This window comes from Anguilla rostrata, chromosome 3 (assembly GCF_018555375.3).
Source record: "Anguilla rostrata isolate EN2019 chromosome 3, ASM1855537v3, whole genome shotgun sequence".
NCBI lineage: Eukaryota > Metazoa > Chordata > Actinopteri > Anguilliformes > Anguillidae > Anguilla > Anguilla rostrata.
Genome location: NC_057935.1, coordinates 41903069 through 41929942, shown reverse-complemented (window position 1 = coordinate 41929942; position 26874 = coordinate 41903069). Strand labels below are relative to the sequence as shown.

The 26874-nt window shown below is 40.8% G+C and overlaps 1 protein-coding gene across 1 annotated transcript; it reads left to right on the top strand.

Moving 5' to 3' along the window:
• The first annotated feature begins 141 nt into the window (after positions 1 to 141).
• LOC135250881 (MORC family CW-type zinc finger protein 3-like) lies at positions 142 to 26749 on the top strand. The gene is made up of 18 exons (XM_064327657.1): positions 142 to 710; positions 4697 to 4769; positions 7535 to 7667; positions 8743 to 8969; positions 9185 to 9341; positions 10709 to 10838; positions 13760 to 13888; positions 15382 to 15501; positions 15613 to 15710; positions 16024 to 16131; positions 16376 to 16504; positions 16959 to 17027; positions 18833 to 18848; positions 19538 to 19682; positions 19929 to 19995; positions 20731 to 22210; positions 24511 to 24671; positions 25090 to 26749. Exons 1-18 carry the CDS (start codon positions 672 to 674, stop codon positions 25235 to 25237), a joined length of 3429 nt encoding a protein of 1142 aa, XP_064183727.1. The 5' UTR covers positions 142 to 671; the 3' UTR covers positions 25238 to 26749.
• Positions 26750 to 26874: the final 125 nt, after the last annotated feature.

Genomic DNA, 26874 nt, shown 5'->3' with positions numbered 1-26874 from the left:
TTATTAGTCGACTCGACTGTAAAGTAAATGAAAACGACGAAAAAAACGCGTTTTGTCGACGGATTGTTCAGTTCATTACCGTAATAACGCAAGTGTACGCGCAGAAGGAAATCGCGTGACGGCTGGCTTGACTGATTTCCGAAGTGGCGGCTGGCTTGACCGCTTTCGGGAGAAAAAAATACGTGTGACACTTTTCGAGTCGTAGCCTCTGAAAAAGCGCATGGACGACCGTGGAAGCATAAAATCTATGGCGTCGATTCAATACCAATAATCAGCGCGAGCGATTTTTTTTTTGTTGCGAGCGAGCAGAACTAGCTCGCGCGCGGATCATTGTTTTACTCGCGGTGTTGAAATTTGGGCGCGTGAAAGTGGCTGTGCTCGCGCAGTGAATATCTGCGCGCGTGGTTGCTTTTTTTACTCGCGCAGTGAATATCTGCTCGCGCTGATTTTAGGCATTAAATTGACGCCATGAAAATCGCGTAATGCTATCAAAGGTGGACCGGAATTCTAGAATCAGGAGCTGCATCGAGAGCCAACTTCAGGGTTGTTGTCAAAACCATCGGTCGAAACAAACATTGACGTGGCCTACCGAAACGGCTGGGCAGTTGGCGAGAATAAGTTTTGTGTAGTTTGATCGTTACTGGGCTGGTTTCTCTCCCACCTAAGTGAAAATGGCACGGAAATCTGCTGGAAATATACCCCTGAGCGCGGTAAGTGGAAGAGAATGTCGTGCTCTGTCTATGTGTTGTATCGGATCACATGCAGTGGGGACAGGTTAGCGAGCCCTTCTGTCGACCCACCTTTATCCTGTGACAACCCTGTGACCCAGGGCTCGAAATATAATTGGGAGCGTTTGTGCGAGTGCAAATAATTGTTCTGGGATGACATTTTTTTTAAATTAATATTAGCCTTAAATCACTCCCTTTTGCTGCACTCCACTGTCACGCGACACAGAGAGCTAACGCGTTAACTGATGTTACCTGAAGACAAAAGTTTAGGTTCAATTTATTAGCGTTATCGAAAGCTGAAAAATTGAAGCGAACGATTACGGCATTTTTTTTAGAAACGTTAACGTAGTGTTTTGTGTAGCGACCCGGTTGAAACGGCTAATTTCTCCGATGCAGTTTACTGGCATTTGATTTAATACAAGCGTGACAGTTTAACTGTTGCTTGTAAACCTTTACTGTTATATTGCCGTTTTTTATCCATAAAAAAAATATTGCATATATTTTTGGTGCTCCTTACATTTTGGTGGGTGCTCCTAACTTGGGAGCACCAGTTGGGAGCGAAGTTGGGAGCACCAGTGCTACCGAGTAAAGTTAATTTCGAGCGCCTCTCGCTATGTGTACAAAGATCTACCGTTAAAACAGAGGTGGTTGGCTTTGGGACCTGGGTTTTCGTATATTTAATTCCATTAGCCAAATAGAAATGTTTAGTTTACCGACGGACGCATTTAAATAATTCCTGAATGCTCGCTCCCAGCTACATGGTTTCAGTTTCGTTTCACGCGAATATTGCACAATTCATTTTTGATGCAGCCTACTGTATGCTTATGTACTATTTGGTTTCCTATTACGCCTGAAGTCAATGAAAAAGATTCATTCTTATGCAAATTGGTATAATCTAAGCTGAACTGCACCTGCTTTGGTTGCATTCAAATCAGGGGCTGCTCAATTCGGATAAAAATAGCTATTGCCCGCATCCGCGCGGGTATTCTTGGCGTACATTCTCATACAGGATGACCTTAGAAATACGTGAAATTAAATTCAGTTTTTCAGTTTGCGGACGACAGCTTAGCTGTCCCCAGACTCCACAACATTATCCGACTGTCATTTTTAGCTCAGCAAATGGAGGAGGGTAACTTCGGTTGTCACTATAGTGCCTAAGAGACCCCATTTCTACATTCAGTCAATTAGTGGTTTGAATGCACATGTTAGTCATTACTACTGAGCAGGCATCAATGACGTAGGCTAGTGAGAGGAATGAGACTGTTTGGCTTTACCGTCCATATAGGGCTTGTCCAGCCAGATGACTGAACCGGAAGATGGACTAAGTCTGTTAAGTAATGGGCAATACAGGAGATGTGATGTCTGAGCAATGCAGTCTCCCCTGTAGACCACACAGTCAGCCACTTCCCCAGTGCAGTGAAGGGGACTGTGTTCTGCTGAATAGGCTGTCTTTAGGATGAAACGTTCAACTAAGGAGTAGTTCTCATACAAAGTATAATATGTATCATTTCTGAATGCTCATGAACCGAACCCATTTTGGATCAAAGTCTTAAATTTAAAGACTCACAATTTATCTTTGGGGGAAAGTGAAGTCATCAGTGTGTAGCCTATTGTAGCAGTGTCACTTTACATGTTACTGCACTCTCTATACAAGGTGTATACTCTAATCATGGGGATGCACTTGTTTCCTCATATTTTAAATCAGATCATCTGCTAAATTAATGTAATGCCATGATCACAAATTTTGTTGTCATTTCATAATTCCCTATTGATATTCCGAGGTGACATTTTTTTCTGTCATGTTTCATATTGGACATCTTATTTTGCCACTGACTGACATTTGATCCTTAGTTCTGGTAATTTATCCTGACCTAGCTCTCTATGTAATTTACGTTGCAGACCCACAGTTTTATGGTCTTGTGCTCCAATTGGGAGGAATTATGTCTGTGTCATCGGGACAGAAGTCTACCCTGATTGGTCAAGGACATCAAACAGCACCTCAGACTTTAGAGCTGCCTGATGCCAGTAGTGATGGGCAAAGCAGTTCTTTTCTGTGTACTGAATCATTAAAATCAGTTCATTAAAAAGATTTGTTCAAAAGATCGTTCGGAGCTCCGACTGCATAGTCCCGCTCACTGAACGAAAACATGGCTGAACGTTCAGTTCAGCTCGCTAACTAGTGAACTGAGAACCATCGTTCCTTAAGGATAAGCCAGTGAGCTGAGAATTTAGTTGGATAAAGATACCGTTTGCAAAATGAAAGCTGCTATAACAAAGTCCTACCCAATTATGTACAGCACATATTTTTTTGTGTCACCCAGCCTAATTATTAAATAAAATATCTGGTACTACTTCCTATTTCGAGACTTCAAGACATGAGAGGGAGGGAAGGGGCGGGCTTGAGTGACTCAGCGACTGTCTATCACTCAGGGCTCACGTTCACTGTGTACGTTCAGTGAACAAATCACAGAACATGTTCAGTGTATCCCTGTGAATGAATCACGTTCGCTCGCAACTGACTGAGAGCTCAACTGAACTGACTGAGAAATGAACGGATCGTTTCAGGAAGTGATTCAGTTCAGTTCGTTCACCCAAAAGATTAGTTCGCGAACGACACAATACTAGATGCCGGCTGCTTAATCCAAATAAACAAAACTCAATATGGTCAGAAACAGTCTGGGTCAGTTGCAGTATGCTTAGCTGGAGTTTAAATCTCAGGTACCTCTGCTAAAACATCACTCTTCAAACCTGAAATGGTTGTATATCTTCTTTACATGAACGAGAAAACGACAGTATTAAAGAATGGCTTTTTTATTGCAAAGGCACAGCCTGTTGTTTGAATGCTTCTGGGTAACATACACCCACACTTTAGTTAGTTTTGCTTTCAGCATTTTGATTGAATTTAACTGTTGCTAGCTTGCTAACAACTGGACAGATCGAAGGTGTAACGTTAGTACAGTCGGCTCCTAAATTAAGCGCCAAAATGTAGGTTGCAATTCGGTCCAGTACGTAATGTTACCAGTCATATGGAAACCGACGCAAGATAATGACTTCTTCTCGGCAGGTATATCTATTTTCAAATTGGCTGCTGGGCCGTTTCTACTATGAATTACTTTTTAACTAGGCTGCTGTAGCTACCCTGCAACTGCACATTTCTAAATTAATATTAACTAGTACTATAGATCCTCTACTGACACACAATTAGTAGGTCTGTCGTGTACACAATACCCCATGAAAAACACTTCCATTTAAAAGTATGACAAATACTTCCATTTATTTGTCATTCATGGTAAAGGAAAAATTACTGAATTCATTTCTATATGTTTCTTTCAGCTAGAACGTAAATGTTTGCATGTATTTATGTGTATGCATGTCTCTCTTATAGCTTACATTTGTATTAATTACTATTAGGCCTATCACTCACTCATAACCAACACAGTACAAAAAGAAATGATATCTGAAGAAAAACACATTTTCAACATACAGAAATGCCAGGTTACTCACAAATACAAAGCAGCTGTCTATATGTCATTAATTCAAATTTGCAAAATATTTGCCGCTGTTAAAAGTATTGATATCAAAATGAGGCCAAGTTACAAGAAACAATATTGGCTATCTTAGCTCTCACAAATTGAACAAGCTCTATTTCATAGCAATGCTACCCAATGTTTCCTATCTTATTTAAAGTAATTTGGCCCTGTGTGTACAAGCATACAGGACATTAATGGGTCAAACATATGTCTGGATAGGTTTGGAAGATTCAATGTTTAATTTTTATCTGTATTTATTCGTTTCCCCCAGCCTTTCTGCAGTGCGAATGATTGCATGTTTCTTGGTGTACATGTCTGTTTGTAAATGTGATTGTTGTATGCTGCTAGGGAAATGACCCCATGGGGATAATGAAGTATTCGATGTATCTATGTACAGTTTTTTATTTTACCATCAGAATTCTTTCTTCTTTTTTTCAGATGAACCCCAAATATTTACATACAAATTGTACCAGCCACACCTGGGCTTTTGGGGCCTTTGCTGAGCTCATTGGTAAGTGGTTCTGTCCTTTTGAATTTCTTTTTCTCCAGAGCAAAGATTTAACTTGGCAAAAAAAGACGAATCATAAAAATAAATAAAAAATAACACAGACCAGTGGATTACAATATGTACAGTGGTGCTATAAAGTATGTGAATCACTTTGGAATAGTCTATTTTTCAAATATTTCACACATTAATCTTTGTTATATCTTCATCCAAGATACATTTTCTGATAAAGCATGACACGATTAAAGGAAAACACAAATAGTTTGAATATATTTGATTATTTACTAAATACAATAATTAAACATGAAATAATCTTGTGTGCATAAGTAGGTGCATAATGACAGGGATACCAGGACCAGAGGCAATCAAGCAGCCCCCAAAAATGACACTCTCATCACCATGCATAATGATAGGTGTGGTGTTATTATTGTGGATGACAATGCAATGACAATGTGAATAACACACCTCTTATTATGGCCAAAACTATCAAGTTTCGACTCGCATGTCCAATTAAAATTATTTCAGTAGTCCACTGGAAGAATATTTTCTGGACTAGCATATCAAAAAAGGGTGTATTTTTCGGCAAAAGCAATCATTTTGAAGTGGTGTCTTATTCACATTGTCATTGCATTTTCATCCACCATTATAACACCATACCTATCATTAAGCACAGTGATGGGAGTGTCATTTTTCTGGGCTGCTTGATTGCCTCGGGTCCTGGTGGCCTTGCTATTACGAGGAAATCAGTAAATTCTATGTTTTTACTTTCAAATTCTACAGAGGAATGACAGGCCATGTGCTCTGTGACCTGTAGCCATGCCAAATGTTTCTGTGCCATGACGAAGCGACTTTAACCTGGACAATATGTTTGTCCAGGTATCCAATCTAACATTGATCCCAGGGAGCCCTATCTAAGGTTACTTTATCTGGTTAGTGAAACTATCCCGGACTATGATCCCTCTATTATTTATATGAAATAAAACTATGATCTATCTGGACACTGACTCGAATGTCTATCTCAGAGCCGCTGCACTTCCGGCAAGTGAACCTGTCAGTATGCCCAGGAGGTGCACATCCCGGTTCAACGTATATGTAAACCATGTACGTTAGATGCACTGAAAAGGCAAAAACAGTTTATAATGGCACAATATGACATTTGGCAATGACCAAGGATAGGTAGTTCAATGATGCTGAAAGGTAAAACATTTTATTTATGAAGTAAGACAAATAAAGACCCCTATTTTATAACTAGAGAAATGACGCACAAAGGTGTCAGCAAAAGTTCAAACTCACCACCTGCTTTAGATGATGTCACCACCTTGCACCATTCACAGGGGCAGTGGGGCAGAGTGCAGGGGGTGGGAGTGGTCGTTTGTGGTGGGGGGGTCAGCAAACAACAAAAGGGGTACTCAGAGTTCAAATTCAACTGAAGTGCCTGTTATTTAAAACCTCTGCATATTTTGTTAGAAATTATTAGAATCTGTTCAGCTTTTATTAGTCTTTTAGCAGCCAAATAAATGATATAACCTCAGTTATAGTATAGTGAACAGGTGCAACAGTATGCTGGGAAGGACATGTAACCTTATGAATTACGAATATGCGGTTGATTAAGGCACTCATCATGGGAGTTGGAGATTGGAAAGGGGACATGTACTTTTATGTAGATTGAGGCCCTTCTGGTTTCACATGAATGCAGCCATAGGCGGTTAGGAGATGAGGCTAATTTTTTAAGTTATTTTTTTTACCTGCTTTCATGTTTTTCTTTGGAAAGACAAAACAAGCAAAAAGAAAAAAAGGATTCACCACAGATTTACATTATTGTACATACATTTTATTTTTACTGCTTTTTCCTGCCTTTCACCCCAATTTGGTGTGCTCAATCATGTTCTTGCTCATCACAACCTCTAAAGTCTAAAGTCTGCAATGCCAGCTGTCCCTTCTAATGCAGTGCAATTCACTCCTGGGTGATGCTAGAGGCAATTATGCGTCACCCTGCTGGGCTGCAGGGCCACAGCATGGGTGCGGTCAAATGCGTGCATACAAAACAAGCCATGAAAGTGCGCTTACATGCTCAGACTGTCAATAGCAGTCTATAAGTAACAGTAACAGATTGCATGTTTTCAGTTTATCTCAGTATACACAGTAAGTTTAAATGCAAATATATATGGGGTATAAAACTGAAAGCTGTAATGAAGGTTCAGAAAGATTTGCAGTGGTCGTGCTAGCCCCTGCAATGCAGTGTCTTTATTATGCAGAACAATTAAAAATCTGCGTTTTACACTAATTCACTTGCGTTCTGATAAAAATAACTATTTTTGCCATAATAGACTACTCCAACTCAAAATAATAAGACAATAAATAATAAATGTATGCCATTCATAATTTAATTATGACACTTGTAACCGGAGCTGGATGAAATAAGCTAAAAATGTTTTGGCATTCTGATAAAACTGATAGAAATGAACAAAGGCTAATGATATTTAAAAAAAACTCTAGGAGTCATTTCTGTTAGCAAGCTAGGTAGGGTGTGACATCTCATTTCCAACTTTTCATTAAAATGAAGTGCTTTCTCTTTGAATTTTGTGATCCTACCAATGGCAGTGTAAATATTATGAACAATCAACAACACAAATGTCAGACACTGAAAGGTGATTGGCTAAAAGTAATGGGAGTAGGATAATTATTTTGTTGTGATTCAAGTCTGGGTCATCGCCCATTTTATAATCTTAAAAAACTTTTTATAGGCTAATTGCCCATCACTGTGTTCTTAGACAATGCCTACGACCCGGACGTCAATGCCAAGCATCTATGGATCGACTCGACTCGAATAAAGGACAAGGAATGTCTGATAATCATGGATGATGGGACTGGGCTGGACTATAACAAAATGTTCAAGATGTTGAGGTCAGTAACAGCCAACAGGGTAATCAAAGGAAGTTGCAGCAACACAAGAGGAATATGTCTCCCACTGTATAGCCCCTTTCACACATTGAACCCACAGTATTTCTAGATTCAGTTATCCGGGATTGGTAGTGTTTTTCCCTGTTCATGCACAGGTCTCCTTTTTAGAAAAATTCTGTATTGAATCTGTTCACACAAGACATGACTGTTCCGGATACAGGAGGCAAGGCAGGATGTCTACCCTCTGAAGAAATGCAGGACAAATATTTACGTTGCATTAGTTTGTGTTTAACACAGCCAGATATTTCATTGAATAATAGTATTGGCAGGGATTTAAATCCTGACATCTTTAGCTCAGTTATATTATCTTAAATAGTTAGCATTATATAAACAGTGGATGCATCAGCTTAAAATCCACACTTATATGCCGAGTTGTTTTCAATAAAATGCAACAAAATGAATTCTGTTCGCCAAGTTAAATAGCTAACTACTGTATATTTCCATTGATATGTGGCTCTAGCCAGCTTGCTACATTGGGTAAAAAAGCAACATAAAGCTGGAAGAGCCTGACACAGATGTCTACCAGGAAGAAGTATTTTATAGTACGCAAGCAATTCCTGATGCCGATTTTATAATATTGTTCTTACAATAGACTAAGCCATGTCAAGCGAGGACAGTGACACTGCACTGTTTCTTCCGCTCCTAAAATAACTTTTATAATTTCTCTCACAAAATCATGCATTGCAGCTCCAATATCTTGTACAAAGTCTCATTTGTGCAGGTATTGTCGAGAGGACAGATTCAGTTAAAGTATTTAATAAAGAAATTGTGCCCAAAAGATTTTATGCAAGAATGTAATTTTGTGTGCTTTATCTGGGAATGTTGCTTGTTTAGTTCACACTAGAGTGAACTAGAGAGACACATGCCTCTTTGTATGTGTGACAGTTTGTTGTGACTGGCATTGCTGGTATATCCGAAGCACACCTTAATTCTTTGGAGAGAGTCAGGGAAAACTTGTTCAGTGCCCTGTACCCATGCCACTAACCTGATCCCATTATCCCTCTTTATCTCCGCTCAGTTTCGGCTACAGTGACAAGAAGACAATTCGGGGTCATGCCCCTGTGGGTCTCTATGGAAACGGGTTCAAGTCAGGCTCCATGCGTCTAGGGAAGGACGTCGTCGTCTTTTCCAAAACCAAGGACATGATGAGCGTGGGCCTCCTGTCCCAGACGTACCTGGCAGCCATTCGGGCTGAGAATATTGTGGTGCCAATTGTCACTATCAAACAAGATGGAGAAGACAAGAATATCCTTTGCCAGCATTGAAAACAGTAACAGAAATGGTTTAAGAGGCTTTCTGGTAAAACGGCTTCCTGGCATCCCCTTTGTACTTAGATTGATCAGGTCATCACTGCAAATGCATGTTGAGTTCCCAGTTAACCTGTCTGGTTTTGTAAAGGTAAAAATGTAGGTGTCTGAGAGTTGCAGTCTGATTCCATTCTCCTTGACAACTGACCTCACTCAGTGTTGAGCCTGGCCATGAAGACAGCCTGGAAGCCATTTTGAAACACTCCCTGTTTAAAACAGAGAAGGAGCTACTCCAGGAGCTGCAGGCCATCAATACCATGCCCCCCACGGTCTCCACGGGAACCAGGATCATCATATGGAATCTGCGCAGGTGAGACCTGATGATTAAACATTCTAAAAAATTAAAAGAATGGAAGAATTATATCATAATACATACAAAAAAAGTATTAATTAATATTGAAATGTTAATTAATAAATATTGAAATTTAATTAAAAACACCACATAGTCTTTTGCTCATTAAAACCAGCCATCATGCTTATGAGTAAATATGTGACTAAAAACATGTTTATTTCTGGACAGTGTAAAAATGGCTTTGGGTAACAGAGTGTTTGATCTTCAGGCCAAACTCCAGTGATCTATTGCTCTTACTACATATCCTGCTGTTGTCAAATGCTTCTAGGATGTAGTGGTAGTTAAACTAATTTAGAGGTAAATTAGATATCTATTAGAACACACACTACAGCAAGTGGTAACCGACCCTGTTCCTGGAGATCTACCATTTTTCATTTTACAAAAACACATTCAACCACTATCTTGTTGATCTGCTATTTAGTAGAGGCAGGTGTGCCAATTTAGACTCAAAATGAGAACTTAAAGGATGGTAGATCTTCAAGAACAGGGTTGGTTACCACTGTGCAAAACACCAACAGTAACTGTGCCACTGAGTGTAGAGTGTGTAGCCCATTGTCTGGTGAAAGTTTACACAGTGCCAAGTCTGTATGAGCTGACAGTTTGTTACTGCAATGACATGAATTAATCACACCATATGATTTACATTAACCCTTCCATCGTCATAATAGGTATTCACATGTGGAATTCAAATTTTTTGTTTTTTAAAGGAGACCAAATGATCTGCCCTCCTTTTTTATTTTTGGCTTTATTCAGACAGGGAGAAAGCAGAGAGGGTAACAGATAGAGAAGGGATAACTGCTCAGAAGGTGCCATAGTGAGGGACTGGACCACCAGCCACACAGGGGGGACTCGTATATGTCTTGAGATTAAGCCGCACTACAGGCCCCACAAATCTCATTAGGATTAGGACATTTTAATTTTTTTGGGGCTTTTAGTATTTCATTAGTGCACTGCTGACTGGTGTGAATGCTAGTGAGAAGTGTATGAAAGTGTCATAGTTTGTCTTGGGATCAGGGCTTGAAATGTTTTTTTTTTTGGCTCATTAGGCAATGTGGCTTGTTGATTTCAGAGTTACCAGCCACTCTGGTAACTGAAAAATTTCACGAAACAATTTTTCTTTAGATATAATTTTTAAAATATAACAGAGAGAAACTCAATTTTTCACAAATGATAACCATTACATAGAATAACACTGCATTATTATTTGCAGTTTATTAATTTTCTTGTGTATACTGTATTTAATTCAGTCAAGAACATTACATTGCCCAAGTGTAGCTAGTATGTGTTGTTCACACTTTTTTTTTACTTTCTTGTATGTGTCTTAGCTCCAAAGATGGGCAGACGGAGTTTGATTTCAAAACGGATCGGTACGACATTCGGATCCCATGTATGGACTCGGGTGATGTTAACAATCCCAGCAAGAACACAGAACCAGAGAGCAGGTACTCCCTGCAAGTGAGTATCACGGGGGGGACGCACATGTGCAGGTTTCACACTGCTCTGTTGCATGGAGCTGAGAATTCTCTTATTTTAAGTACATGATTTCTCAAATAAATTTTTATGTGTGTTTCTTCATGGGAAAGAGCTGGAGATGTGTGAACTGAATGAAATGACTTGAGACAGTTTTTTGGTTCTCAACACTGGCAGGACCAGTTTTATCCAATACATTTGCTGACGCAAGCTACTTAGCAGTCAGAAGACTAGGGTTCTGACGGTCATGGAATTTGTCGATTATCGTCACCCAGGTAATCGAATCGATTGGCATAAGCGTCATGAGTTGAATATAATTAACAACATAACACAACAACAAATATTTAATTTAATATTTAAAACTTTTTAAACAAATAAAATATTTATTTTTACAGTGCTAAACATTCGTTTAAACAAATTAAATTGTCTAAACATTCTTAGATATTAAATAGGAAATGAAACAATAGGCCTATAGCATATTTAAGTAGTGACAGTGTTAATAGATTAAACTAAATTAAACGGATCGACATTTCCTGTTAGCTAGGAGAGATGAAAATATTTTGTGCTTTTCAAACAGTCAAACAGTTATTTTGGTCAAACCGACGGTCTTTTCGTTTACAAAAAGGCAGCATAAGTAGAATAGAATGAACCCTTTATTAACACTTATTTCTTTAAACAGAACAAGGATTTAACATTTCCAAACGTTTTGGAATAAATCAAATAAGTAAAATGTTTATTTTTACAGTGCTAAACAAAGTAGGCTATGTTAAAACAAAATGAAACAGACCGGCATTGCCTGTCTTTCCGACTGCAATGGTTGAATTAAGTTGGTTACCGCTGTCGGTCAGAGCTTTCCATTTGTCATTGTCCCGCTTATATTTCACCCCTCGGGCAAAATGCTTGGGCCACACTCAGCTGCCCCTGGCCAGATGTAGATGGTGTAGCAGCTTCGGATGTAAGTCCAAGTTGAGCAGATTCGCTTGGGTGGTGCGTTCTGGGGTGGTTTCTCAGATGTTGTGCTAGATTGTTTTACGGTATTGTTGTATTGCAAATTCGGCAAATTAGTTTATTTGAATCGTCTGGTTCTCCATCTTCATTCGGTTTAAATCCAAAATGGGTCTAAATTGGCGACGTAACGTTGGTTTTGCCAACAAGCTCCATCTTGATTTTACCTCAAGTCTCTATTCTTGTCAGCGAAATTGTGAGTGACAGGTCACGTGCATTCACTGGAAGAGGTGATTTCATTCCATCAATCAGAGCGCTGTAAATTGCTGCAACTGTCAGAAATGTAAGAACTTCGGTTTAGTCAAACCACGTGCAATCTTTATTGATAAGACTATATTAAGCAATGTTATTCGCCTATATTAACGTAATTACAACAGTAATAATATGATTATTATTATTATTATTATTATTATTATTACATGGCCTACTGCAAAAGGGAGATTAAAACAATGCTTCCTTTGCAATGTTGCCCAACCCCCTCCCAGATTAGCGGAGGAGCATGGTAAACTTCAAAGACAGCGCACTTCAGAGACAGCCCGCAATTTAAAGACTGTTGCAGGGAGAAGTATTGTAGGCTTTGTTTTAGAGGGATCATGTGGTTTTTAAGCATACATTAAATTGTTTATGTATGTATATATATATATATATATATATATAGGAAAGGTAGATTATGTTGGCTACAACATTATGAAAAAGTGTACATTTTAGAAAAACATTAACAAATTGCGATTATGACGGATTTTTTGCTTGTGTGTCAATGACCGTCGATCTCATGATTATGAAGTAACCGGCCCAGCCCTACTTCTCACTCACCCTCGATACTCAATTCTCATTACTACTACTACTCCTCAGTATATGCACCTTTCATTCCGGCCTATAGATGTTCCCCAGCACATAAATCTGTTCTTTTAGCCTATTCCTGACAGACTCATGAAGCTTCATTGACATGAATACATGAAACTTGTTTTAATATGGGCTTGGTCTGAAATTCATTGTGTTCTCTGCCTGTCACCTGACAAAGGTCAAATGACAAAGTGCTCTGATGAAGCTGCAGCAGCATCGTATCGGCAGTTACTCAGTTTCCACCCTGATGATTGATCGGGCAAGATTCCACCCTTGTCGAGATTATCCCAGGGTGTTCCGGAGTCTCTTGCTTCAGCCAAGCTTCCCTGGCAAGAGTCCTTATTGAAAGAACAAACGGCTGTAGTTTGAAGGGTTAAAGTGTTTGTATCCATATTATTATTATTATTACATTTATTTCACAGGTTATATACGATGATGTATTCAGTCCTAGTTAACATTGCTTGTTATTTCCTGTCTGATAGTGGCTGGCTAAATAATAGTGTTGGGTAACATGCCAGCTAACATGCCATAACACGTCAGGGCCGATCCTTAACTCCTACCAGCCTTGAGCAAAAAGCGATAAGGGAATACAGAGCAGACACAGTTGGGAAACTAAATTTTGCTTTAGATCCTCTTGTAATTGGAACAGGTGTGAAATATTTTTCTGACCCACAGCTGTTTCGTGCAATCGATAGAGTGGCCCCTATTGATCTGTTTTCTTTTTTTTCACCAATTTTCATCTGGGCCACCCCGTTCTATATGGACCAGTACCCTGGTCCGCAATCACAACCCCCTCCCCTCCAATCTGTGATTTTACACACAAAGAATATTATTTTGTTTAGAGCCCCCAAACGGTTGGGGGAAACCCTGTCCTGACTGGATTGCTTCCTATTAAAAGACAAGGGTGGATTTTTCTCCTTAACCCAAGGAGTTCTACTGGCAGTGCCAAAGCCAGTGACAGACTTGCTGTGATTACATAGAATATCTCCCTCTATTGCTTTTTGTGACTTTTTACCCTCGGTATTAATTCTTCTTCCCTCCTCTGGGCGTGGATTCAGGCGTACTGCAGCATTCTGTACCTGAAGCCCCGAATGCAGATCATCATCAGGGGACGGAAGGTGCGGACTCAGCTGGTCTCCAAGAGTCTGGCCCACACCCTCAAGGACCGATACACGCCAAAATTTCTGGTATCCTTCTTTTGCCATACAGACTGCCCAGTGGGCTCAATTTCTGCTTTGCACTGGATGTGCACATGTGATTTAACTGTGCGACTAGGGTGGATTCAGGAAAACTTAGGCAAGTTTTGCATGCTGTGACACCATATACAGTTATCCAGTGAAAATGAAAGTGTTGGCTAAATGTTAGTCTTGTTAGTCATTGGTGGGTCAATGATCAGCTTGTTGACATCCCAAGCAGCTTGTAAGTATGGTCCACCATTCAAGTAAAAATCATCAGTGTTGTCCCTTACAATGTTACAGAGTTGGTTTCAGATGTAGGCTGTTGAAATCGTTTGTATGATACCACTTTTTAGGGCTCCAAGACAAATTCACGGCAACATTGTCCTGCAACATTAGCTAATTAATACAATAAACTACAACCAAATGCAACCCAAAAGTTTTGTAGGCCTATACAGTTTTAACCAGGTTAATGCACAGTACTGTAGGACCTCTGCTTTAAATTAGAATGCCCTCTGTTGGTTGGCAGCAGAGCTCATATTTTTGTTACTGTTCTGATGTGAATTTGCAAGGTGGTATTACACCTAACTGTGCAAATATGAATAAAACTAGATAGGACTGATAATCTGTTATTGCATTTTTAGTTTCATGAGAACCATACAGTAACACAGTGTAATACTTCTAATCATATGTTGTCCCTATTCCCTGAACAGTCCTGCAAAGCAACTTCTGTTAATGCTACTCCACTGTGCAGCATTGCAGTCAGCAATCACCCACTTCATTTCTGAACATAGCCTATAACTTCACATTCATTTTAGAAGACTCATCTCTTCAGACTATACCTGGACTAACTACCACCACACTGTATATTTCATTCTAAATCCACCCCCCCCCCTTTCATGACATCATGTGCTTAAAAGAACATGTTCCCCCATCCCAGCCCTTTTTGTAATTTGTATTTGTCCTAATACTGTAGCTTGTTCTTCTGCCTAGTTGGCTTTGCAGAGTTTAGGTCAGAATAGTGTTCACTGTGTGAACTAAACTGTGTTCTTGGCTAGAAATAGCTGTACAAAATAAGTATTGTATCTTATTGAACCTGTGTTTTGTAGTTGTCCATAACCATGAAATGCACTTTTTGTACATCGCTTTGGATAAAAGCATCTGCCAAATAAATGTAATGTAGAATAGATGGGACTTCAGATTTTGGTATTGGCTGTAATATTATATTATTTTTGGTTGCAGTTATTGTGATGATATTTTTGGTGGTGACGTGGTGCCAGAATGGGGCTTGTGGTCAGACTTTGGTTGCATTTAAATAGCAGCCACATTAACAATGCCACAGAACTGCCAACACAATGAATTTGTTTAATATGTCTGATGTTTTGTGGATGTGCGTGCATGAGAGTGGCCCTCTTACAAAAGTTTCATGTGCAGATAAGTACAGAAAATACTTAAATGGCCACCAAAATGTCATTTGATGTTGTTGCCCTGAACTACTTCTTCAGAGGAGGCCTATCCCCATAACTTTTGGGTACAGCACCAAAGACAGTGGGCATTACGGCATAATGATATACAACAAAAACCGACTGATACGAGCGTACGAGCGAGTTGGCTGCCAGCGCAAGGTGAGAAAATGTTTTGCTGAATTTAATTAGAGGGTTGATGGAAAAACTACACATGGTTAGTGCAGTGGATCCTTTTTTTATTTGTTGGTGAATTCCTCTGTTTCCACAAAGGCCATCCCAAAGGGTGTGGGAATAATCGGCATTATAGAGTGCAACTTCCTCAATCCAACACACAACAAACAGGATTTTGATGACACAGAGGAGTACAGGTAATTAACCAGCCCTGATTTGATCACATTTTAATGGTCTTGTCCAGAGTGAAATGCTCAAGCCAGAGTAACAATGTTCATTTCTCCCTGAAAATTGCCCCTTGGTCTGAAGTATCTCCCAGAAAATTTCAGACTATGGGGGATTCTTACAGCAGCCTTGTCTTGCTTGTCTTTTTAAATTTTCACCCCCTACTCCTGATGACCCAATGCAAACATCCAGTACAACTTGCACCCCTAACGCATACCTGTTTTTCCAGTGTCCCCCTTTTTGTATTACATACAGTTATACATCAGTTCTCTGTGGTCATTCCAGGAAAGTAAAACATAACCTGGGGGAGAAGCTGGAGGAATATTGGAACCAAATGCACCATTTAAAACAGAAAAAGGATCCCAGCTGCAACTTGGCAATAGAGGACATGGAGTGAGTGTTCTGCATTTTGTATTGTACATGATACTGAAGAAACTGACACACATTGAACTTTCCAGTTCTGCACATTTACTTAAGTTTCAGGGTTTGGGGTTGGGGGGACTGTACAGTGTTATAACAGAAATGGCCAACACAAGATTCAAACTTGCCACCAACTGATTGCACATGCCCCTTTTTAAGCCCCGCAAACATGTAGGTCACATACTGTATATAGGCAAGTATACTTGTTTGGTTCTAGGAAATCTCCGGATCAGAACTGGGCCCAGTGTGACTTATGCCAGAGATGGAGGAAGCTGCCAGATGGAATAGATGCCAGCAAGCTGCCTGACAAGTGGTTCTGCTACTTGAACCCAGACCCCCAGTACAGGTGATGTCCGGTCTCCTCTGATTATATGTAGTGCCTCCCCTTCTGTCCTTGTTGGGGCTGTTTAATGAAACAATGCAGGTGACTTCCTGCCATAACTCAAACCCATATCCTTATTTTCACCACTAACCCAGCTTGTCTTTTGTGTTTTTATTTAAAGCCTTAGAAGTTAGTAATAGTAGAAGACTTTGTGAAACCAAACCAAACCAGCCATATGCTATCAGTGAGTCTCTGATTTAGACCAATTATTTTGTTATGGAAAGCAAAATGGTTTCATTGGTTCAAACAAGAGCATGATTAACAGTTAATTGCAACTCCACTCTTTGTAGTTCCACCCTCACTCTAATTTTCCCACTACCAGAATTACTTCAGTTTTTATGGGCTTCCTGTTAGTTAATGGGTTCTTCTAAGAGCTGTTGGTTTGTACATTCCTGTATTAACGTGTATGTCTATGCAGGACCTGCCAAGCAGAGGAAGAGCTGGAGGACTCTGAGGATGAGCAACCATACCAAAAGACCTATAAACAGTGAGGACATTTCCTTGTCTCTTTACATGTCGACTCACTCTTAACCCCTTCGCGCAGGCCCCCTAGTGGTCTGCACACTGGCATGCCTAGATTTCTCAACTCAAACATTCATTGCTCCTCCAACCAAACTATGAGTTGGAAACAGAAACTGTGTGTTCTAGTTTAATTAGTAGACGATACAAGACATCTATGTTGAATACAGAGTTTTGGAGCTCCATTGTCGCACCAATCGTTCATTTAATAAGCACTCCTTCCCTGCAGTCTCATCTGAAACTACACTCCCCACCCATGGCACACTGGACAATAGTGTCTATCTGGGCATTCATGAAAAATTTCTTTCACCACTAAAAATTTGTATTCTCTCATAGCAACTGGATAAACCAAACAATAGCACTAAGATATGCCAATATAGCAGTGAAAGCACTGCTCACTGAATAACAAAATAAAGACTAATTTTTCTAAACGTATACCATGTCATTCTATTGTCAGTATCTGGGACTAAACATGGAATAAATATGCAACCTTACCATTGGTTTACGTGTAGCGATGTCCCTTTCAAGTGTGAGTGGTCATATATTGTATTGGACAATCCGTTTGTGAAATATACGCTCATTTGTGACACCTGGGTACCTTCCAAAAAGGCTGTGCTTAATACCACACATGTTATTTAAGGTGTTGTTGCTCTTTTTAGTACAATCTGGCTTAATTGACAACAGAGCTGAAACGTCTGGTTCTGGAAGTAGAAATACCATTCATATTTGCCATAGAGAATTTGATTTGTCATACATTATATATTAACCATAGAAGATAGACTTACCATGAGCTACAAGATTGTGGAAAGATGTCATATGCCATAAAACGGACCCATTTCAACTTCGTTTTTAAGAAATCGTGTTTTAATCACAAATTCCCTGTTAAAGTCCTATGCTAACCATGACTAAAGCGTTGCTTTAGTTTAAACGAAACTACAGTGTAGCTTTGCTCACAAACGATAAAAAGGTCAGGAACTACAGTATAGAATGATATAATATAAAACACTATGATGTAATGATAAGAACAAGAAATCACTAAAGAGAAAAATGTAGTTAACCTATCATAAATGTGGTTGAAACCGATTGAAAGTGAGGGGAAAGGGATACGATTACAACAATCGCAATGCTTTATGGGATGGTGTAGTTCATTCCCTCTTTAAAAAAGTACACAGCCTTGTACTTTTGCCTTTTTTTTTGTTTTTCAAGGATTGTTTTGGCTCTGAATTATTTTTATAATGTCATGATTCATCTTGTAGCTGGATGGTTCGGTTCATGGCTGAAAGCTATATTATCTAGCGTTTTTTTGAAATGTCTATGGACACATGAATGGGAAATTTACTTCCGGAACCGGGGCCGCTAAAAAAATGGGCAGTAACGTTTCAGCTCTATTAATTGGCAATACCAATTTTTTTTTAAGGGAAGAACCCACGTAATGCAGTACCTATGTAGCGTATACCCAACAAAGTGTGTTACCAGGGAGCACACAGGAATCTGAGTTGCTAAGAGACACTAATAAAGCAGTGACACAAGAAACCCTGCCTGCTGTAAGCCCTGTCCTCTCCCAGTTGAACACAGCCAATCATATTCTGCCACTGCAACTCCCAATCGAAAATGGCTAGTGACATCATAGCCCATACTCACCCAGCACTTATTTTGTCTGTATGCATCAGCCACACTGCATGTTTAATAGCTTCAGAGAGAATTTGGATGAGCTTCTATAGTTTCATGATTTAAAAAAAATTACATTTGAAACCTATTTCCTGTTTCTTGCAGGAAGAAGAAACGGCAGGTGAGTTATACGTGTGTGTGTGTCTGTGCGTGTGTTTATGTCCCTGTTTGAGTGTGTGTGTGTGTGTGTGTGCATGGATGTGAGGGAGCACAATAAACGCTATAGTTAAACATACAGGCTCTGTTCTTCTGAGGGAACTACATGCAGATGGTGCTGCTTGGCTGAATTTTCTGTAGGAAAAGCAATCTGACATGTGCCTTGATGGGCTGGTTCCGCCCCCTTGAGGCCGAGTTGCGAAAGAGCCACGTGAAGATTTTCTAGCAGCAAAATGGCCAGAGAAATGTGCTAAACATTTGGCTAGGGTTGTAGGTAGTATAAAGTATTTATCTGTTGCTGTTGTATTGATTTGGGAAACTATGCTAAATAAGTTTGCCAAGTTCAGATTTTTGTACACTCTGAGCTTTAAGCTCTGTGCATTTGCAGAAGCAGTGGTTGCATGAAAACATATTATGAGATTGCGACCTCTCCCAAACTCCCCTCAAGATTTATGTTCCATTGTCCCGTCATCTATAAATGTTAGCATAATGCCTTTTGGACCCAGGTGTTACCACAGTGTTAGTATCCCTTATTAGGGGACTTAAGACAAATTGTGTATGAAGGGATTTTAATTTTACTGCAAATTTGATAAAAAATTAGCAAGTCACAAGTTGAGTAATAACACTGTCTTCGGTATGACTAACACTCCACAGAATGCAGAAGATGCCGTACCATCACCGAGCACTTCGACTACACCCTCAACACGCAGTGGTACAAGCCGGTATCACAGTGGTACAACATCAGGAGGCAATGTGACCCACTTCACCCCTCCCACCTCCACTCCTCTCAATAGTTCTGGTAAGAGCAGCCACTGGATGACAAACCTGTGAGCAGGGCTGGGAGCTAGAAAAGTGCTGAGTGTGCAGGTAGTGCTGACGATTCTACAAGCAGTTGAGCAGCAAAACCCAGGAAAATGGTAGAGAAGCACAACAGTCAAAGTTAGAGCAGCAAAATACAGGAAAATGAAAAACTAATGGTAGAGCAGTACAACATGATCAAAACATAGAGCAGCACAACATTTAGTCTTCTCTCTTCTGTTTTCAGGCCGCAGGCCCTCTGCACAAAGCACACCTCGCAGCTCTTCCACGTGGTCCACACCCACACACCCAAGGTAGAGCTTGAACTGGGTTATACTGTATATGTATTTTGGTAGGTTATGTAGGTTTTCTCTGGGAGGAATGGTTTTTCTGCTTTGTTTCCTCAAACATGGCGGTTCAGTGAAGAAAAGATTTGGAGAATCTTCCAGAACTGCCAATTATGTGTCACCATGTGGGACTATGGGTCGCAATCTATCCAAAATCATGGAATGATTCTCTTTTTATTGGTGATAAACTTTCATTTTACTGCATGCCAACAGACTGATCAAAAGTATTCTGTTGAGGAAAGAATTTTGATTTTGTCAGGATATAAATCTTTTTGTGGTAGATGTTTACGGTAGATGCTGGACTGACGGACATGCACAAATTCAGTTGTGTAACTGTTTTTAATGAACAGTGGGGTTGGGTCCAACACAATGATTAGGCAGAAAACAGACAGATAAGGGAGTGTAACTCTAGGTCTGTCGATATTTATCCTCCCATGTTATTTCATGAGCAGGGGAACAGCATTTTCTTGCGAGCATTTTTTATTATGGTTGTACCTGCAAAACATCAATGCGACACACTTTTCTGTAAATATAAAGGCTTATGTTAATGATGTTGTATTGGACAGCTTGCTACAAAAAATATGGCATCTGATGTCTTGAGTATTGAGTGCCTTCCTTCTGCTGAATAAGTAAAGGAATTTTAGAAGAAAATACAGCCTTTGCAAATGTTGGTGGACATATTAAATCACTTTCTCCCTTTAGGAGCAAAAGGCTGCTGTCGTTGACCCCAGAGAGTGAGCCGGTAAAAAGGGCAAGGGTGCAAGGTCACGGCATATCATCAGCAGCTGGCACGGAGTTGCTCCCACTGGTGACACAGGCCACCCCAGATGCCGTCCTACTTGTGGAGGAATCCGGAGCGCCAGTGGCACCGTGTGATCTTGCTATGATGAAGACAAAGCTCAGGGCCAGCGGAGGGGGCATCAACCTACAACTCAGTGATGGAGCCCTCGCAGAGGAGTCCATGGAAAGCAACACCACAGCAACAGCCGCCTTCGCTCCATCAGCGGTGCGTCAGCAGGTGTCTGTCGAGACCCAAACTGAAGGAGTGGCCAAGGTGAAGGAGGAGGAAGAGGAGGAGAGGACATGGAGCTTGAGAGAGGATGTGCCCAAGAGTTCAGAGCAGATGCAGCTCCTGGAGAGAGAGGCCAGGGAGCTCATGGATTCCAGCGGGGGAATGCACCCCCTCCTGGATATGCAGCAAGACGGGCTGTTGGAGCAGTGGGAGATAGCCAGTAAGGAGAGAGACCAGTACAAGGAGCAGATGGTGACAGCCAATCAGGAAAGAGACCAGTACAGGGACCAGGTGGAGACAGCCAATAAAGAGAGAGACCAGTACAGGGACCAGGTGGAGACAGCCAATAAAGAGAGAGACCAGTACAAGGAGCAGATGGTGACAGCCAATCAGGAGAGAGACCAGTACAGGGACCAGGTGGAGACAGCCAATAAAGAGAGAGACCAGTACAGGGAGCAGGTGGAGACAGCCAATCATAAGAGAGACCAGTACAGGGACCAGGTGGAGATAGCCAATAAAGAGAGAGACCAGTACAAGGAGCAGATGGTGACAGCCAATCAGGAGAGAGACCAGTACAGGGACCAGGTGGAGACAGCCAATAAAGAGAGAGACCACTACAGGGAGCAGATGGTGACAGCCAATCAGGAGAGAGACCAGTACAGGGACCAGGTGGATACAGCCAATAAAGAGAGAGACCAGTACAGGGAGCAGATGGTGACAGCCAATCAGGAGAGAGACCAGGACATGGACCAAATGGTGACAGCCAGTCAGGAGAGAGACCAGTACAGAGACCAGATGGAGACAGCCAATCAGGAGAGAGATCAGTACAGGGACCAAATGGTGACAGCCAATCAGGAGAGAGACCGGTACAGAGACCAGATGGAGACAGCCAATCAGGAGAGAGACCAGTACAGGGACCAAATGGTGACAGCCAATCAGGAGAGAGACCGATACAGAGACCAGATGGAGACTGCAAAACAAGAGAAAGACCAGTACATGGCGCAGGTAGACGAGCTGATGCAGGAGCTTCAGAAAATGAGGACGAGCAGCGTGAAGCAGGAGCCATGTGACCAGGCCTTCGGGGGAGAAGATGACCTGGCCCTGCAGATAGACTCCATCCTTACAGATCTGGACTGCTGCAATAAGGAGAGGGACCAACTGAAGAGCAAGGTGAGTGTCCAATATCCCAGTGACCACCATTGCAACGTGGTCAATTCTGTCACTTGTGTCTGTTTTATTAGGGTTTTCTAAAATTTGATTAGTACTGTATGTGATTTTTCATGAGTAATTTTTCATGTGATGCTACAGTTAAATGGCAAAAGTATCGGGACAGTGACACAGTTTTTGTCATTTTGGCTCTATGCTCCAGCACATATTATTTGAAATAAAGCAATGTGCTGGAATATGAGGGTAAAGTGCAGACCATCAGCTTTAATTTGAGGATATTTACATCCATATCGAGGGATCCGTGTAAGAATTACAGCCCTTTTATACAGGAGAAAAAATAATTGGACAGATGTGTCTTTGTATTATTACTTAATGCACTAGAAAGCTAACAAAAGAGTTGCTGATCTAGAGTTTATTCTCATGATCCAACACCTCATCTGTGAAACATGGAGCAGGTAGTGTTATGGCTTGGGCATGTATGGCTGCCGCTAGAACTAGCTCACTTGTCTTCATTGATGATGTAACTGCTGATGGAAACAGCAGGATGAATTCTGAAGTGTACAGAAATATGTTGTCTGCTTAGATCCAACAAATGCCTCAAAACCCTTTGGACAGCAATTCACCTTACAGCAGGACAATGACCACAAACATACTGCTTAAGCAACCAAGGAGTTTTCACATGCTGTTTCACATGCTGAAGAGTGAAGGCAAAACATCCCAGAAACAAACAGGAACTGAAGATAGCTGTAGTACAGGCCTGGTTGAGCATCACCAGCGAAGATACCCAGCATCTGATGATTCTATGGGTCACAGACTTGAGGCAGTCATTGAAAGCTAAGGATTTTCCACCAAGTACTAAATATGATGACTTTTTTTAGATTATGGTTATTTTTTTAAATTACTTTTGCTTTCCTAAAATGGGGGAACTGCGTACAAAAAGGGCTGTAATTCCTATGCGGATGACCCTATGCAGATCTACATACCCTAAAATTAAAGCTGCAGTAGGTAACTTTTTTAGAAAGATATTGAGGAGTGGTCATGCTTAATTAGTATCAATCACAAGAAGCTGCTGTGAGAAAAATCCAACACCATACCCTCAAATTCTGCATTCAAAAACAAAAAAAAATTGTTTACAAAACAAGGTGGTTTTCAACGTGAACCAATCAATGAGATTGACCTTGCGTGTTCACATAACGGTACCTAACTAGATGTGTTAAGAGAGAAAGAGCTTCATCCGGTGCTATGTAATGCAAAGAAGAATAAGAAAATAGATTCGTCTCAAGCTTGCTCGGTAAATAGAACAAACATCGGCGCACAATTAGGAAGGTGGCGAGTGCTTTGGGAGTGGGTGGAAGATGGAAGCAGAGCTCAGATTATTAATGCTGGACCAGTAGGTCAAAATGTAAACATTAATTTACCCTGACTGTCTGCTTGCCTCCCGATTAAGTGAGTTATGTTCAATGTATTTAGCCACCACAAATGCTTGTGTTATCTGTGTGGTAGGTGAAGTTAGGTAGTTTACCTGGGCTAGCTAGATAAGCTAACATTACCTGTTGGACCGATCACGTTAGGTAGAACCAATTAGAAACCTGCTTGCTAGCTGTAGACAGTATCTGGTGCTGTCCACACAATCAGGCTCCTGACGGGTCCTGTATCCGGTCTAAGGTTGCCCAACACATGCTCCGCCACATAACTGTTTGATTTAGCAGCATATTATAGAATTACAATAGTGTGACAGGAAGTTACTACAACACTACGTAATTTGATAAAGTTGCCTACTGCAGCTTTAAAGCTTACAGCCTGCACTTTAACCTGATATTCATTGTTTTATTTCAAATCTGCTGGAGTACAGAGCCAAAGCAACAAAAATTGTGTCTCTTGCCAATGGTTTTTAATCCAAATCCAAAGCCTTTTAATTTAAGGCTCAACATTTCCAAATACCATCTTGATTAGACCTCTTGGGCTACATTTCATGGGGAAAGCATGATTTGCGTGAAGATATTCATAATGTATGTACAGCTGTCTACATATCTTCCAGAGTCAGGGTCTGGCTTCTAATTTTCTCTGTCTCTACCTTATCTCTTCTAACCCTGCCTTCCTGCCTATAACCCCACCTTCCTCACAATAACCCCTCCCTCCTGCCTATAACCCCACCCTCCTAATGATTTCCCCTCCCTCCTGCCTATAACCCCACCCTCCTAATGATTACCCCTCCCTCCTGCCTTTAACCCCACCCTCCTAATGATTGCCCCTCCCTCCTGCCTATAGCCGCACCCTCCTGACAATAAACCTTTCCTCCTCAGCTGGAGAGTTTGGAGGCAGAGAGAGGAGCTGTCTTTTCTCAGTGCGAGCAGCTGAAGAAAGAGCTGCATGATCTGAGGGAGGCTGGGAGCAGGGCCCTCAGTCCCAGCTGTGAAAAGACTGGGAACAGTCCCAGCAGGCCTGGATCAACAGGGGCTGAGAGGTAAGAGACTGGCATTAATGCACACAGCACAAGAGCAAAAGCTTTTTTGTTTTTTTTTGTTCTTAGCTAATGCTTCTCTTCAAAGATTTTTTGAAACTGACTTTTTTTTATTCATAAATGTTGATCTTTGAGAAAAGGTTCACATTTCTCAGCTGACCTGCCATGGTCTATGATATATTACTCTAGCACAAAGCATGGCTGTTAGATTTTTATGTGCATCAGGTGTTCTTCAGAACAAACTCAGCAGAAAAACAAGATATTTTGAGCAGCTGGTTGTGAATATACTGTAGTTTCATATGCTAGGGCTTCAGTCTGGAGTTGCAGGTGTATTCCCAGTCTGGGAAACCAAGGTTTACTTTGAGTCTGGATAGCAGGTGTATTTTCTCATTTTCTCACGTGTTCTCTATCCGGTGGAAAGGCTGAAGAACCTGCGACTCAGTGTGAGCCGTCTCCTGGTGATCCTCATACCAGATCTGGACCTGGAACAGGTAAACTATGAAAGTGGTGTCATCGAAGAGATCCTGGAACAGTACATTGATGGTGTCACTTATTCTGAAGCCACATAGATGTGCCAACCCACATTTTTTGGAGAGGTCTCTGTCACTCCGGATCCTTACCACCACAGGGAGCTGGCCAGGAGTGACCACCTACATCGCATCTTTAAACATTTTGATTAATTTTTGTTAAGTGCCTTTCTTTACAATGTTAAATATGTAACTTTATTTTCATACATCCTGTACTCTTTGTTTACTGTATTGTACTGTGTCTTTTATAATTGTGCAAGAGCATGTAATCTCCAGCTTTAACTGTTTAGTATAACAATTATTTCTAAATTTTATCTTTTATCTTGCAAATCATGTTGCTTAACTGAAAACATTCCTCAGTTATGCCTCCTTTTCTTTTCTTTTTTTAAATTTGGCACCCAACTTTGGACTGAACATGTCTAATTCCCACCCTACTTTGTAATGTCCAGTCATCTGCTACTGCAGCCACGTTCATGCATGATCCCCACTGCAGATTTGGGAGAGCGTAGACACACGCATGTTGAAACATGCAGTGTCACCAGCTGCTTCTTTTCACATCACACACTACAGCTAAGAGTGCGTAGAGTGAAGTTGGAAGAAGACCTTTCATATGCGGCTTTGACGTGCAGGTTGTGGACACCTGATTGACCAGCAGGGGTCACTAGATAGCAATGAAACTAAGGCCCCTGACTGGAAGAACCTGGATGATGCAATTGGCAGTTTTTATGTTGCCCTATGGTGCTGCCAGCTACAGTTGACAGACTCGACACTGGCATGGTCCTGATTCGGTCAGAGTCCTTGGGGCTCATCCATGGACTACGCGTAGTGGTGCCTTAACTGAATGAGCCACCCAGCAGCCTCCTATGCCTCAATTTCTGAAAGATATATTTTGTTATAGTTGATATTGTGGTGCAAAGTAGCATTAATATCTTCTGCAGGTAGTTTTAAGACTTGTGTAAAATCAGTTCTTTCAAGGGTCGTATAATACCTGTCAGCCATGTATACTAGTTAATATGCTAACATTCTGTCCATGTCAAATATATAGTTATACTGTATATATAAGGATATATGATATCTTGAACAACCTTGTCAATGCCAAAACCTTCCCACACACTTACACATGTTGTGTTAAGTGTTATGGGCAAAAAAAATGTGTCAATGGTGGAACAAGGAGCAATACAGTTAATCCACTGAGCTAGACCAAGGTCCCAAGCCAAGGGAATTAATCATTATTTTATCAAAGCTTCCGGGGGTGACATCACATTCTGTAGGAAACTTCACAATTCAAAACTCAATTACAGAAGGAACTGCACAGTTTGATGCTGTTTGTGCTTATTATGTTGTGGTTCTGTCTATTTTAATTAATTTATTTTGTTGCTTTTTATTTTTTAAATCTTTATTCAAAAGATTTTTATTTTGGTACCCAACGTGAGGCTGAGCATGTACAGTTCCCACCATGATTTGGAATGCCCTACTGTCTGCAACCGCACTCATTCATGCTCTGTCCCAACTGCCAAAACAGGAGAGTAAAGACTACTGTGGTTCTCCTCCAAATACATGTTGTGTCACCACTTATTTTCACACCACAGACTACAGCTAAGCTCTTTTAAAGTGGAGTCAGAGGAAGACCATTCATATGCGGCTTTACCCTGCAGTCTTCAGGCACCCAGTCAACTAGT